General features: G+C 39.6%; 1 protein-coding gene and 1 long non-coding RNA gene across 2 annotated transcripts in view; one reads left to right on the top strand and one right to left on the bottom strand.

The window, feature by feature from the left end:
- Nucleotides 1-2,915: 2,915 nt before the first annotated feature.
- LOC140728278 (uncharacterized) lies at nucleotides 2,916-11,035 on the bottom strand. Its single transcript, XR_012099041.1, has 3 exons — nucleotides 10,909-11,035; nucleotides 6,522-6,616; nucleotides 2,916-3,846 (listed from the first exon to the last, which is right to left on the bottom strand). It is a non-coding gene; the product is annotated as an uncharacterized lncRNA (long non-coding RNA).
- Nucleotides 10,821-13,070, top strand: part of LOC140728277 (UPF0524 protein C3orf70 homolog) — a 45,984-nt gene continuing 43,734 nt past the window's right edge. The window contains exon 1 of the mRNA XM_073046775.1: nucleotides 10,821-12,283. Coding sequence (XP_072902876.1) covers nucleotides 12,100-12,283 — 184 coding nt within the window. The 5' untranslated portion in view covers nucleotides 10,821-12,099. The remainder of the gene's footprint in view (nucleotides 12,284-13,070) is intronic.

The following is a 13,070-nucleotide window of genomic DNA, read 5'->3' as shown; positions in this document are numbered from 1 at the left end:
AAGGTGGTGAGGTGAATATTATTATTGCAGGAAAAGGGAAAAGTGTAATTTACAAATCGAATGAAGAAAATTTAAAGTCTGAATTGATGTCAAACGCAGCAACCAGGCTACCGAGACAATGGCTTGGTACCGCGGTGCCTGTGACTCAATTACAGATGGAGTTGGAAGGTAAAGGGGCCCCACACACTATTGTTATTCCAGAGTGTGGTGTAAAACCGCAGAATTCGAAAGGCTGTTTGAACAAAGAGGGATCGCTGGCATTGAGACCTAATCGCCTGAAGGGTCTTGAAGAGAAAACTAGCACCTTGCGTAAAATTAAAGAATTGTGCGGAAATTCGAAAAATGGTCTAAGTTTGGAACACATTGTTGAGAAAATAACTCCTATGAAAGGAGCGGGCGAAAGCCTATTTCGCCAGGGTGCACCAGCTCCCCACGTGGGAATTAACCGGAAAAGAGGCGAGGGTTAATGGGGATGCCATTTTTAAATAGCAGAAGCCGGTTTTAAGGGATTTCGACAAAGCATATGAATAATAAAGACAGCCCCCATGGAAGCCTGCCTGTTAAGTTTGAAAGTAACATAAAGATTAGTATTTGCATGAACTTTTGTAGTATACCCGTAAGCTAAGATCACAACTCTTTAGTTTTTGTTTGCTAAAGAAAAATAAGAACTAAAAATAGGTGGTTATTAAATTGGAGTCTGATGCTACAAGACTCTAGTAAGGTACAAGATGTTAAGATATTAAAGGAAGTGACAATGTAATCGGTAACTATCTAGATGCTGAATTGAATGTATAAATGTATTACTCGGTAGAAAAAAATCTTTTGTATTGTGTTAGATTCTAAAATCCTGTAAGACACTGTATTACTTCGTTTTTACCAATGGTAAACATGCGTTGAAGAAAGGGGGTGTTACGCCTGCGCCCGAACTCTGAGGGGCCGAAGGGTATAAAGTAGCCCCCTCCTTTTTGAGAATCACAAGATCGCTATTAATTCAGGTCAGGAGACCCAGGAAATGAGAGAGAGACGCAGAATCCACAGAGGGTTTGGAATGTCCTGGCCCCTCAAAGATACAAAGCCACGGGAAACAGCCATTGTCTCTTGGAGACGGAATTGTGAATTCAGCACAATGCTATTCATCGACGTCCTCAAGGAATGAGCAACGTGGGCTGGTTGCGGGGATGGCATCCTCCCCAACCTGATTAACATCTGAGACCCCGTGAGTAAGGATAAAAGAGGGTTTGGGGAACAACCCCTTTCAGACACACCAGGAGAACCGCAAATTTGTGACAGCGTTTAATAGCGACAGCTGGTGGAAGGTCCACGTGTGTCCTTTCCCGTTGCCCGGGATTGAGGCCTTACCATGGAAGACAGCTTAGCTAAAGAAGAGATCACCACCGACAACATTTCGAAGGATCGACATCATAAAAAGGAAAATGGGCAAGTTCTAAAAACATCGTCTCTCTCTCCAACCAAAAGCTGCAGCTTGAATGAACTTGAGTGACTTTTATATTTCCATCGGACAATACATTATCCCCTAGACAACGATAGAGCTATTTCTTATTGATTATTATTATACCCGTGCTTTTAGATTTAGTATTGACGATGTATATTATCTGTATGTTTGCATTGATATTATTTTTGTGTATTTTTATCAATAAATACTGTTAAAAATAGTATCATCAGACTTCAACGGACCTCTCTATCTTTGCTGGTAAGTGACCCAGTTACGGGGTACGTAACAAACTCAAGCACTTCAGTATTGGTCACATCCTGTTGAATCTTTTCTGCCATCTTAATCATGTTCTTCCTATAATATGGTGTTCAGAGCAGTGCACAATACTCCAAGTTCAGTCTCATCAACATCTTGTACTTTGACTTGGGTGCCCTGAAGCAAAAATAGTCAGTTCTGATAAAAATCAGAAAAAATGTTACCTGAACTTGTAAATGTTGGTGTTGGGTTCCAGAAGGCTGGAAAGTACTTAGACAGATAACTTATGTTGGTTCATCATTATAATTGTACAGGAGACTACAGACTGAGAAACTGAGAACAGGAGTGACTGGAAAAACAGGAGAACTAAGATGGCAAGCTTCAGGAATCTTAGCTTGCTTGTGTGTGTTAAACACTTAGCAGCTACCTAATCTGTGATCTGTGTTTGGTTTCTCCAGGGTGAGCACAAAAGGCTCACTATGAGCCTCTAATTAGAATAGAGGTGTGAGTGGGTGGTTCACTTAGAAGGACTATCTGTTGTTAGATGATGGGAAGAGATGAAAAGATGGGATTGGCATCGCCTGTGGCTACAGAAGAAGGAACTCCTTCACTGCTGAATTTGAACCCTCTGGATAAAACGTGTTTGTTTTTCCTGGAACAAAGGAGGTGAAAAAATGACCTAATAGAAGCAAATGCAATTTTGAGAGGGTATGCTTTCTCCATGGTAAGGGTATCAATAACAAGGAGACGTGGACAGACGAAGGAGTATTAAAGGGAATCTGAGAGGGTTTTCTTTTACACACCAAAAGTGGTTGATTCCTGGAACTCAATGCCAAAGCAGCTGGTGGAATGAGATACGATCATTATGCTTAAGAGCCAAATAAGTTGCAGAAGGATGTTCCTAATGTAAGCAAATGGAATTAGTGTTGATTGGATGTAGTGGGCCAAAAGCTGTTTCTGTGCTGTACAGCACTATGACCCTGAGGAGGCCCCTCCTTCACTACCCTGGTATCCTACCCATTTATTCATACATTTGTTATGTATGTTTGAAAACAGCAACTTAGATTCATTTTGAAATTCAGAACTATTCTGAATAACTTCAGCTGTTGATGCACACATCAAATGGAATCTTCACAGTCACCACAGCAGAATGTGAGATCTTCTGAAGAATGTTTTCTTGCTATTATTCTTTGGGTTACATAGTTTATTAAGCAAAGATAATTGGCTGGTTAGATGAGAAATAGCTTGCTTTTCAACTGAATCTAGAAAGGATATATCCTAATCACAAATCACAAGTAAATTTGACGGATTTAGCACATTGATCATATAATGGGAATAAAAAGCTAAGCTTCTCTTTCCATTAGGAGTGGGTGTGGAGGAAAATGGGCCAAAAGTGACTCAAGTAACACAGTAAATGTTTTGTTCTGATTAGTAATCATTTTTAGGCAAACCTGAAATAATTCCACAGCATTTTGTTATTTTAAAGCTGCAGAGTGTAGAATGTGGCAGCATGGGAAAACTGTGAAGTTACATAAAATATTAAAAGCAATAAGAAAGTGTAAGGAGACGTTTAATCACTCAGCTAATGCTCTGAATGTAGAACCTGGTACCAGAGCATATAAAATAGTTGAAGTAAATGGTTCAGAAAGAAACTAGGTAATTGAATTAAGAAGAAAAGGATGAAAGTGCTAATGAGATTAGGAAAAATAGACTATGAAACAGTTTGTGTGGAGCTTAAACTGAAGCACGAATCAATTAGGCTAAGGAGATCAATTCTACATTGGAAGTGAATTGCGCACATTACTTCATGTTATCTGTTTGGGTTTTAAGTCAAATTAGTATACAGCCTAGCTTTTCCTAGAATCACTGGATCAAGGAAAAATATGTGCTTGGCACAATGAAACACTTCATTTCAATAGGCAGCCTCAGAATAAGCTTGAAAGCCAGCAGATACAAACATTGAATGTATTTCAACTTCAAAAATAAACTAGCAAAGAAAGGTATCGCTAATTAGTTCCCCAAGGATTCCCTTAGCAAGCACAGGTGACACTAGTCTTCATCAGAAGTGAAAGATGGAGTCATAAGCTTTTGGCAGCCCATGTTCTGTCTTCTTCATTGGTTCCAATGGAAAAGAGAATCTGTTGAGATACAGAACCAGCTACATATTTATAACAAACAAATTTGACATCAGTAGCAAAAATAATTCCCAGCATTCACTTCCATTTCTTTAAAATAACTAGTGAGGACACTGTTTTAATCTATTATTATATAGAGTAATCTATTTTTATGGGTAAAAAAGGCTTTAATCGTTTGTAAAAGATAAAATAGCAGAAAACCTGGAAATTATTAAGAAATCATTAAAATCAGTATGGGTTGTGAAAGAGAAATCTACTGGACTTTATTTGAGGATGTAACTAGTGGAAGAAATTTGAAAGAAACAATAAATATGGTGTATTTGATCATTTTGAAGGCTTTTGATGAGTTCTATGTACAAGATTATGAACAGATTTAAAGTACATGGAATTGGGAACAATATACCAACATGGAATGGGTATTACAGTATTTGACGAATAAAGGGGAGGAATAATTGAATTTTTGACCAGGTGGCAGGCAGTGACAGTAGATGCTGCGAGGATCAGTGTTGGGACCCCAGCTAATCACAATATACTTTCTGACTTGGATAAGGGAGCTTAATGTAACAAGTCCATATTTGCTGATGACGCAAAACTGGAGGGAAATGTCAGTTGCGTGGTGAAAGCAGAGAAGCTCCAGTGTGTTTTTGACAGGTTAGGAGTTGGGCAAACACATGGCAAATGTAGGTTAATGAAAATAAATATGAGGTGATGAGCTCTTGTCCTGAAAACAGAAAGGCAAGATATTATCTGAAAACTTAGAGTTTGGGGAAAGGGAAGCTACAATGAGATCTGGATATATCCATTATCGAAAACAAACAGGGCTGAATATCTGACAATTGTGCTTACCCTCTATGTTTCAAACACATTAACACATGCACTTTCCATTATTCCCAGACACAATTCACCAGATCACAGGAGATTACATAGCCCACCATGTCTGTGCTGGGACCTAGAAGCAATCATCCAGTTAGACTCACTATCCTGAATTTTCCAATAACCTGCAATATTTTTATTTCCACACATATATCCTGCAGAAAATTGTTATTAAATCTGATTCCACCATCCTTTCAGAAAACACATTCCAATTCACAATCTCGTGGTTCAATTTTTTTCATATTATTGATTATCTAAAGACTCTGGTTTACTGATCATTCAGGCAAACAAACTATGTTTGTCCCATTAAAGATCAATGCAATTTGAACACTAATTGAATCTCTGCTTGACCTATAATATAAGGCTAATAGTTAGTGAGATGTTGCCTTGCAAGGCATCTGATGAATTGATGAATCTTTGTGCTGTTGTGTCTCCCGTAACCAAAGTCCCTCACCCCTAGAGCCACTCTAATTTGTTTTGGAGGATCAGCATAAGGAGAATATCTAGGAAAACACTTCTGTCTGCTCTCTCCCAAACCTATGAATGTTTCATTTTATAAAAGATATTTGGGCCCGGTCATGGCCACTTGACAGGTTAATTAATTCTTTTGCTTTCGCTGTCTTTAATCCCAGACAGGATTCAAAAGGATAAGGCTCACAACTACAGGAGCACTAATGCTAAGCCATCTTAGATGCTTATCAATGTAACAGTAATGGCACAACATAGGAAGCAATAACAATATGATTCAGCAGATGCCTTGCATCTCACTAATATCTCACTATTAGTATACTAATACACCAGTGAGTATAGCTCACTAATTAATAACATCACCAAAGGCTTACATTACAGGTTTAGCAGCCAATCATCTCCTTCTCCTTAAATTCTATCCCTTTCTACCTCTGACTAACCTTCTAGTCCTCTATTCTGATGTCTCTTAGTGGAGGAAAAAAAATGAATAAATGATGGATGGTTGTGATGGCTTCTTGGACATAACTAAGATGTATCAATTCTTCCTAAATATTTTACATATCTGGAAAATGCAATGAAAGATTTATTTTGAATCCTGCATGTTCACTGTAAACAGAAGACAGGGGGCGCATTTTACTCATTGTTGGATTTGCAGAATCCCAACCAAAATAAATGACAGAAATTGACACATAAGCTTGCTCGATGTCATTCAGGCAAGGATAATTGTGTTCTGAAAGGCAATATTTAGCAAACATGTTTTAAATGGGTAGTGTAGTGGAATATTTTAACATCTTAACCTTATTGGATCACACTGGAGGGATGTTGTTTCTTATTGAGTCAATTGAAAGTAACTTATGCAACTTCATAAATAAAAAAAATATTGTGAAAAAATCATAATGAAGACTGCATTAAAAAACTTTTATACAACAAACATTTTAAAGCACTGCAAGAAAAGACAGAGCAAAAACAGAAGCATAGAAATAACTGTAGATAATATAATCAGCATAGAATTGAAATAAGGTTCGAAAGAAGCCTTTGAGAGTGTAGGATGGGTTATTAAATGCAGTGAAGCTGGGACAGAATACTGCTAATGATGGCTTTGAATATCCTATAGTTCATTCAAAAATAGAGAGATGCTAAAAGGAAATTAGCCTCAACATTTAGCTAAGAATCATAAAACTCTAAATGTTGGAACACTCAAGTCTGGTATCTGAAATGTTAATTCCGTTGCTTTTTCATGGATGCTTCCAGACCTGCTGAGTACTTCTAGCGTTTTCTGCTTTCATCTTAGCATTTAATAAGAAATATTATCATATTAATGATATGTTATTGATTACCTCAATGCTTCCTTCTATTAAATTTCAATCCTGTGTCGTTCCTTACAAAATCAGAATGCCTTCAGCCTTTTAACCAACCATAGCAATAACACTTGCTGAAAAACAGATAAATCATATTGGTAATTTGTAGTGTATGCAAGAATTTTCAAATATGTCAAAGTCAAGGCAAATTTAGAATCAAAATTACCAATTATTACCATATACAACCTGGAGATACATTTTCTTGCAGGCATTTAAAGTCCTGTCCCGAGCCATATCGGCTCATCAGGCCGGTGCTTATTTCCGGTTTCCGTGGCGTGAAGTGACTGAGAGTACGAGACTCTCCCCCGGATAGGACGTCAGTCTATCGCGAGGTTAACCCCCAGCATTTTTGCCAGTACCCATTTTCAGCTGGGTGGACTGGAGCAATGTGTGGTTAAGTGCCTTGCTCAAGGACACACACGCTACCCTGGCTGGGGCTCGAACTCACGACCTTCAGATCGTTAGTCCAACACCTTAACCACTTGGCCACGTGCCACACTTTGCAGGCATTTACAGGAAAGTAAAGAAATGTGGAAACTATAGAGAGAGTGCAGAGGAGATTTACAAGGATGTTACTTAGATTGGAGGACATGACTTATGAGAATAGGTTGAGTGAATTTGGCTTTTTCTCCTTGGAGCGACAAAGGATGAGAGGTGACCTCATAGAGGTGCATAAGGTGATGAGAGACACTGATCAAGTGGATAGCCGAGGTTTTCTCCCAGGGCTGAAATAGCTAACATGAGGGGGCATAGCTTTAAGGTGCTTGGAAATAGGTGCAAGGGGGATGTCAGAGATAAGTTTTTCAAACAGAGTGGTGGATGCATGGAATGCACTGCCAGTGATGGTGGTAGAGACGGATACAATAGGGTCTTTTAAGAGACTCGTAGATAGGTATGTGGAGCATGGTACATGAAAAATAGAGGAGTATGTGGTAAGGAAATTCCAGGCAGTTTCTAAAGTAGGTTACAATGTTGGCACAACATTGTGGGCCAAAGGGCCTGTAATGTGCTGTAGATTTCTGTTTCTATGTTTTTAATGAAAAACAATACATTAATAAAGACTGACAAATGACCAATGTGCAAATGAAGACAAGCTGTGCATAAATAAATGAATAGCTAATTAAAAAGATGGAACAATAAATAATATTGAGAACATTAGTTGTACAGTCCTTGAAAATGAGTCTGTAATATGTGGCGGTAAGCTTTGTTGGATGAGTGAACTGCCAACCCACTGACTTCACCTTACTGAAGATTGTAAGGAAGGGCTGTCACATTAAGAGGGTAAAAACTGGTGATTTTTGAACATATATAATCAATAGAAAATCTAGGACAAAATTAAGGGCTGTGTCCTTTAGCCTAAAGTAACCTGGAAAATATAAGTGGGCTACACAAATATTGAGTTGCCTCCTTAAACCAGTGTCAAACCCTTTACTCACTATAGTAACATTGCAAATATCTTAAGCCCATTCTCAGAAAAGTGCTGATCTGAGGTGAAGAAACATCTGGATCTACTTCTGGTATTAACTACCATTTAGAATGGTGACATGGAGATGGTCTGGTATACAGTGGTAGCAGGGGCCATGATATGAATGACTTCTTTTAGTTAAGTAATGGTTAGACCACAACACATAGACCAATATTCAATGCTTAATGTCAATGAAATTATTGACTAAGCAAGAGTTTGATTAAATGATCTCTACAATTTATACTTCACTCCAATTCCTATAGTGCACCACCTCCGTAGAGATGACTGTCCCTCCTAAAGAAAGTTTGTTGTTCTAACAAACTAAAGCTTTTGGCCACCAATAGCCATAGATTTTTTTCAAGACAGAAACTAACAAATAAAATGAGTATTGTGGATGTATCCAAATCCAAGGCCAAGACAATGTCTGCTGGAGGCCTGAGCTGGGGTTAAAGGATTGTCTATGTGTGTGAGTGGATCAGGGCTTGCTTTTGCTGGTGTTATTTTGTTCTGTGTGGTTCTGCCGAGCATCGTGACACCAGAATTGTGGCAACATTTGCAGGCTGCCCCCAGCATACCCTCAGGCATGTTGGTTGTCAACGCAAACAATGCACTTAACTTTATGTTTCAATGTACGCATGACAAATAAACTTGAATATTGCATCTTGAATCACAAACTAGCACTCTCTAATTTTTAAATCTACAAAAGGAATCCTTGTCCAGTCATTTTGTGTTACCTTGAATTAAGCTGCCAAAATGAAGGACCATTATCAGAGGTGAAGAAGTTAGAGTAGAAATTTAACTGAAGGGAATGAGAAATCCCTGTCCGCTTCTGCATCACTAGCCTTGTGGAAAACTGACAAAAGCTTCATCTTCTGCAGGGCCTGTTGTTTCATATTAAACATACTAAGCCCATTCTAATGTGTAGTTTTAGTTCTTCCCAAGCTCATTAAACATTTAGCAGTGGATGCGTCAGAAGCAGTGGATTTTCAGCCAACACTTGGTTTTGACCTACAATGGTATGTGTGTGGGTACTACCTCTAAGGGAAACATTTAAAGTAATATTTGCACATTACACTTAATCAAAACTTGTTCAGGCTCAAAGGATTATTAAAACAGAATATGAATTATGTCCTTAAGCTTAAAATTCACAGGTAGCGAAAGCAACAACTCTGATTGACATGAACAACTTATTGATAGTACATTTCCTTCTTTACAGTGTTGGTCTTAAACGTAAAAGCAATTCAGAAAAAAAGTTGCTTTCAGAGTGTTCCTTTCAATATTTCATTTTTTTGAAATCTGACAGAATTTTCAATGCCCATATATAATACATAAAATAAAACATTCCAAATCATGGGTTGCTTTCATGCAAAGCTGTGTAAAAGATGGGCAGAGAAAGACCCGACGATTTCTTGAGCTGGTCCCACATGATCACACTTGCTCAAAGAATCACGAGACCCAATGCTATCCAGATAAGAACTGCTAGGTAATTAACAAGAGATTCAAAAACTTGTTAAACCCCAGGCTCCTTCAAAAGGAAACTAATTCAACAAAATTCCTCCTGAACCCAGAGAGAGTGTATAGGTTCCAAGAGTCAACAGAATACATATATGCCCTCCAGTAAGTCCATCCTTTGATTGTTGTGGGATGCTTGCAATTTGGAGGGACACATTCAGTAGCCTCATAACAGCTTAGAATTAGATAGACTAATTTAGGTATGATCCTGTTTAACTCTCTCTCACGTAGTTTAACCACGTGGCATCGCCCAAAAGCGACATAGTAATAGTTCCTATGTTTATGAAGGTTGTCAGTCCTTAAAGGTAAAGCCCTTATACCTTTAAACAACTCAGACTTTATAAACTGGAGAAAAACCCAGCATGGATGAGAACTGAAGGAGCCTGTTGGATGAGTGACCATACGGCTTCTCAGCAACACAGCAAGTCCAGTTGTCTTGATAGAGCAATCGTTCAGTTGTTTTTTTATCGTCTTGGAGACGCTGATAGTCTATGCTAAAATGTTGATTTTTAACCTATTGCATTAACCAAGGGAATGTAAATTACATCTAAAGATTCTTCCCGGAACATTTTTTTTAACCAGGGATGATGCTGATGACTGTTTTGGTAAAAGTACCATAAGGGCATGCTACAGGATGGCCGCAGTGCTTCTGGGTGCACGGAATAAAAACATCGCAATAGCAGAAAACATCGTGCTTTCTATAAAATCTATTCTATTGTAGCATTACTTCCTACACACTTTAGAAATAACTCACGGTCTGTAAAGCGGGATTGATTATATAAATACTTTTTAACATCTTTTTTGTTTACATAAAATATTTATGTAAAATATTTGCTTACATAAAATAGTGTGCACTAATATTGCAAGAACGTTTTCACCATTTCCCACAGGTATTTGATTGTACCTCTTAGAATTAAGGGCAAGTAGTTATTTGGGTTATGTTACCATTTTCAGGGATATTCTATCCGGTTAAAAGAAGTTGCAAACGATAGTGTGTTCGAGTACTGTATACCCGTTTTCAAACATTAATCATTATTTTTAAGTTGATACACATAAATGTTCAAATGGAGCTTAGCAAATTGCGATTGGGGGAAACAAACGATTCAAACTATATAATGCATTGGGCTCTTCCCCGTATGGGGTTGAACCCCATTTTATTCCGTGTTCCTTTCAAGTTCTGTTAAATGAGTGCAGCGAAAGGATTGTCGTTTACTACACACCGCCTTCCACTGCGAGGAATGCATATATTAAAACGACTGGATCACATGGGCTATCGTCATTGAACAGCTGCACCAGTTTCCTGATTCCATAGAAATATTAAAAAAAGGCAAACCAGACATCGCGGAACTTCTGCTATGCTTATCAAAGTTCTAAGGAAAAGAGACCGACCGGATTGTCCTTGCATGCAACTAGGGATGCGGAAAGAATGTTGTCACACTGTTACAGCTGTGAAGCGGAAGGTTGCTCCGGACCTCAGAAACTAACAAATGGAACAGCAAATGTATTTTTTATGCTGTTGTTGCCAAAGCGTTCCCCCCTCCTCCTCCTCCTCCTCCTCCTCCTCCTCCCCCTCCTCCCTTCTCCTTCCGTTTCCAGTTTCGAGACTGCATTTCCACAGGCTGTTGCTTCGTGTCACTGACATCACGTCGACGGTGACAAGAACATCGAGGGCGAGAGCAGAAGTGACTTTAAAAACCAGGCACTGCCCAGGGCTCGGCTTCATCTGGGCGGGATTACTGAGCGACCTTCGGGACTGATCCGGTTTGGGAAAGGAATATGCCACGCTAGTGAAGGATTAACGTGTGGAAAAGGGTAGAATTTGAATGCGCGGCGCATTGCCGTTGTGCTTGCTGCGATAAACTATGAAGATGCAGTGAAAGTCTTTTGCACTTCAGATTATTACCAGGACATCGACTGAAAGCGATTCAATTGATTTTGGCTTCGACTTCGTGCTCCCACTTTTGGTCCTACGTTACACTTGGAAGGAGCGGTTTGGAATTTGGCCTGATCCCATCGCAGTCCCCCCACTCCGGAAAACCATTCCACTAATCTGAGGCTCCTCAGCTCTGATCTGACGTAGCGTTTTCTCTTCATTTACCCTCCTCTCCGCCGGCCATCAAGTTTCCTGCCGAGTGGATTTGGCTCCAGCCTCCACAACCCGTGCAGCCGAAAGCTTCTCTCCCAGTTCTGTCTGACGGCGCGATGGGGAGTATTCCTCATGGCTACTTCTTCTGGCAGATGCATCTCTGTTCGCCAGCACCACCTTCTTACAGTTACACATCGGACAGATCATAGCCACGGGCCGGGACGATCTTCATCTGATTCTGAACATCCTTACAGCTGCAGTATTTGTGACCTTCCGAACTGTCCGCTTCTTAATTTCTCCAATTCCAATCCGAATCTCACCCCCGCCCTAAACTCTAAACTTGACTGAACTACACAGGGTCCTGTTTAATTGAAGTTTGCTTCACTCTCTTTATAGTGTATCGCCGCCTCCTTACACATAAGCACATTTTGTGTGTGTGTGTGGACGGGACCTCTTTTTGCTTTTTCTCCTCGGTCTGGATTTCCCCCGCCGAAATGAAGGCCTCCGGTGTGAGGAAGATGTGGAAGAACGAGAAGGTGGATGAAGCCCAGGCTCTGGCTCGGAGCTGTGCGGGGAGACCAGACTTCCAGCCTTGTGACGGCGTCTCCATCTGTGCCACCCACAGCCATGGCAAGTGCTTCAAGCGGCACTGGTGTTGCCACTTGGGGTGGTGTCACTGTAAGCGATATTCGTTACTGTTTGCCTCTGATTAGCAGAAGTGAAATGTCAGTTAAAATTATATCGTGGTCCGCATTGATTTGGTAATTAGACTGTTTAGCATGCAATGCTGTTGACTGAGATTCTGAAAATATTTGTCCTCTTCCACGGCAAACGGTGCTCTTTATAGCTCTTTTAAAGCCTTCCTGCCGTCCTTTCTTTAAATTGAGGAAACGGCAATCGGATGTGTGTGAACAATGAACACACACACACACTGCTTGTTTAGTTTTTTTTAATTATTCTAACCCGTTATAATTCGGAGTTTAAAGAAATATTCTGCTGTAATGGCAGTTTCTATGCATCCTATCGAAGCCCTCTTCACTGACTATGGTACCGCCATCAGAACTCAAATGCAGTAATTAATTTACAGATATAAGTAATTGATATTAAAAATTAAATTCAATAGTAGAGAAGGCGAAACATCAAAGCATCAAAAAAGGAGAATGCTGTAATCCCGATCGGACAGTTTGAACCTGTAATCTGGTTCTCTGCAAGGCACGTAACGTTGATAAATTGGGGCCGTGGTCAATAGTGAATGTCAATTGGCTGACAAGGCTTTCCGATTCAAAAGATTGTTGAGTTTTGTTTGTTGGACTCCTGCTGAGGAGACTCCTCCTTCACAGAAAAGTAACGGGAGAGGGAAGGTCAGTTTATAAATCGATATGGCAAAGGTCACTTTATGAATCAGAGAAGGTGATATGAGTGAGTCAATGTAAGAGTGAGCCAACACAGCCCCAATTCCTTCAAA

The sequence above is a fragment of the Hemitrygon akajei genome, chromosome 5 (genome assembly GCF_048418815.1).
Source record: "Hemitrygon akajei chromosome 5, sHemAka1.3, whole genome shotgun sequence".
Classification (NCBI taxonomy): Eukaryota; Metazoa; Chordata; class Chondrichthyes; order Myliobatiformes; family Dasyatidae; genus Hemitrygon; species Hemitrygon akajei.
This window is presented reverse-complemented; position numbering and strand designations above follow the sequence as displayed.